We start from the raw sequence: 237 nt of genomic DNA, 5'->3' as shown, positions 1-237 counted from the left end.
TGGGCCGAATCCACCGCCTGCTCCGTAAGGGCCACTACTCGGAGCGGGTCGGCGCCGGCGCGCCCGTCTACCTGGCTGCCGTGCTGGAGTACCTGACGGCCGAGATCCTGGAGCTGGCGGGCAACGCGGCGCGCGACAACAAGAAGACGCGCATCATCCCGCGCCACCTGCAGCTGGCCATCCGCAACGACGAGGAGCTCAACAAGCTGCTGGGCCGCGTCACCATCGCGCAGGGCG

The 237-nt window shown here is 70.0% G+C and overlaps 1 protein-coding gene across 1 annotated transcript; it reads left to right on the top strand.

The window, feature by feature from the left end:
* Positions 1-5: 5 nt before the first annotated feature.
* Positions 6-234, top strand: LOC145719100 (histone H2A type 1-H-like; the record flags this gene model as incomplete). Its single annotated transcript, XM_081810618.1, has 1 exon — positions 6-234. A coding segment is annotated over one exon (229 nt), but the record flags the coding sequence as incomplete, so codon positions are not given.
* Between the last annotated feature and the right edge of the window lie 3 nt (positions 235-237).

Source organism: Leptonychotes weddellii, unplaced genomic scaffold (assembly GCF_054177405.1).
Source record: "Leptonychotes weddellii isolate Sample4059 unplaced genomic scaffold, ASM5417740v2 HiC_scaffold_303253, whole genome shotgun sequence".
In the NCBI taxonomy this organism is placed as follows: domain Eukaryota; kingdom Metazoa; phylum Chordata; class Mammalia; order Carnivora; family Phocidae; genus Leptonychotes; species Leptonychotes weddellii.
Note: the sequence above shows the minus strand (reverse complement) of the source record. Positions and strands in the feature narration are given on the sequence as shown.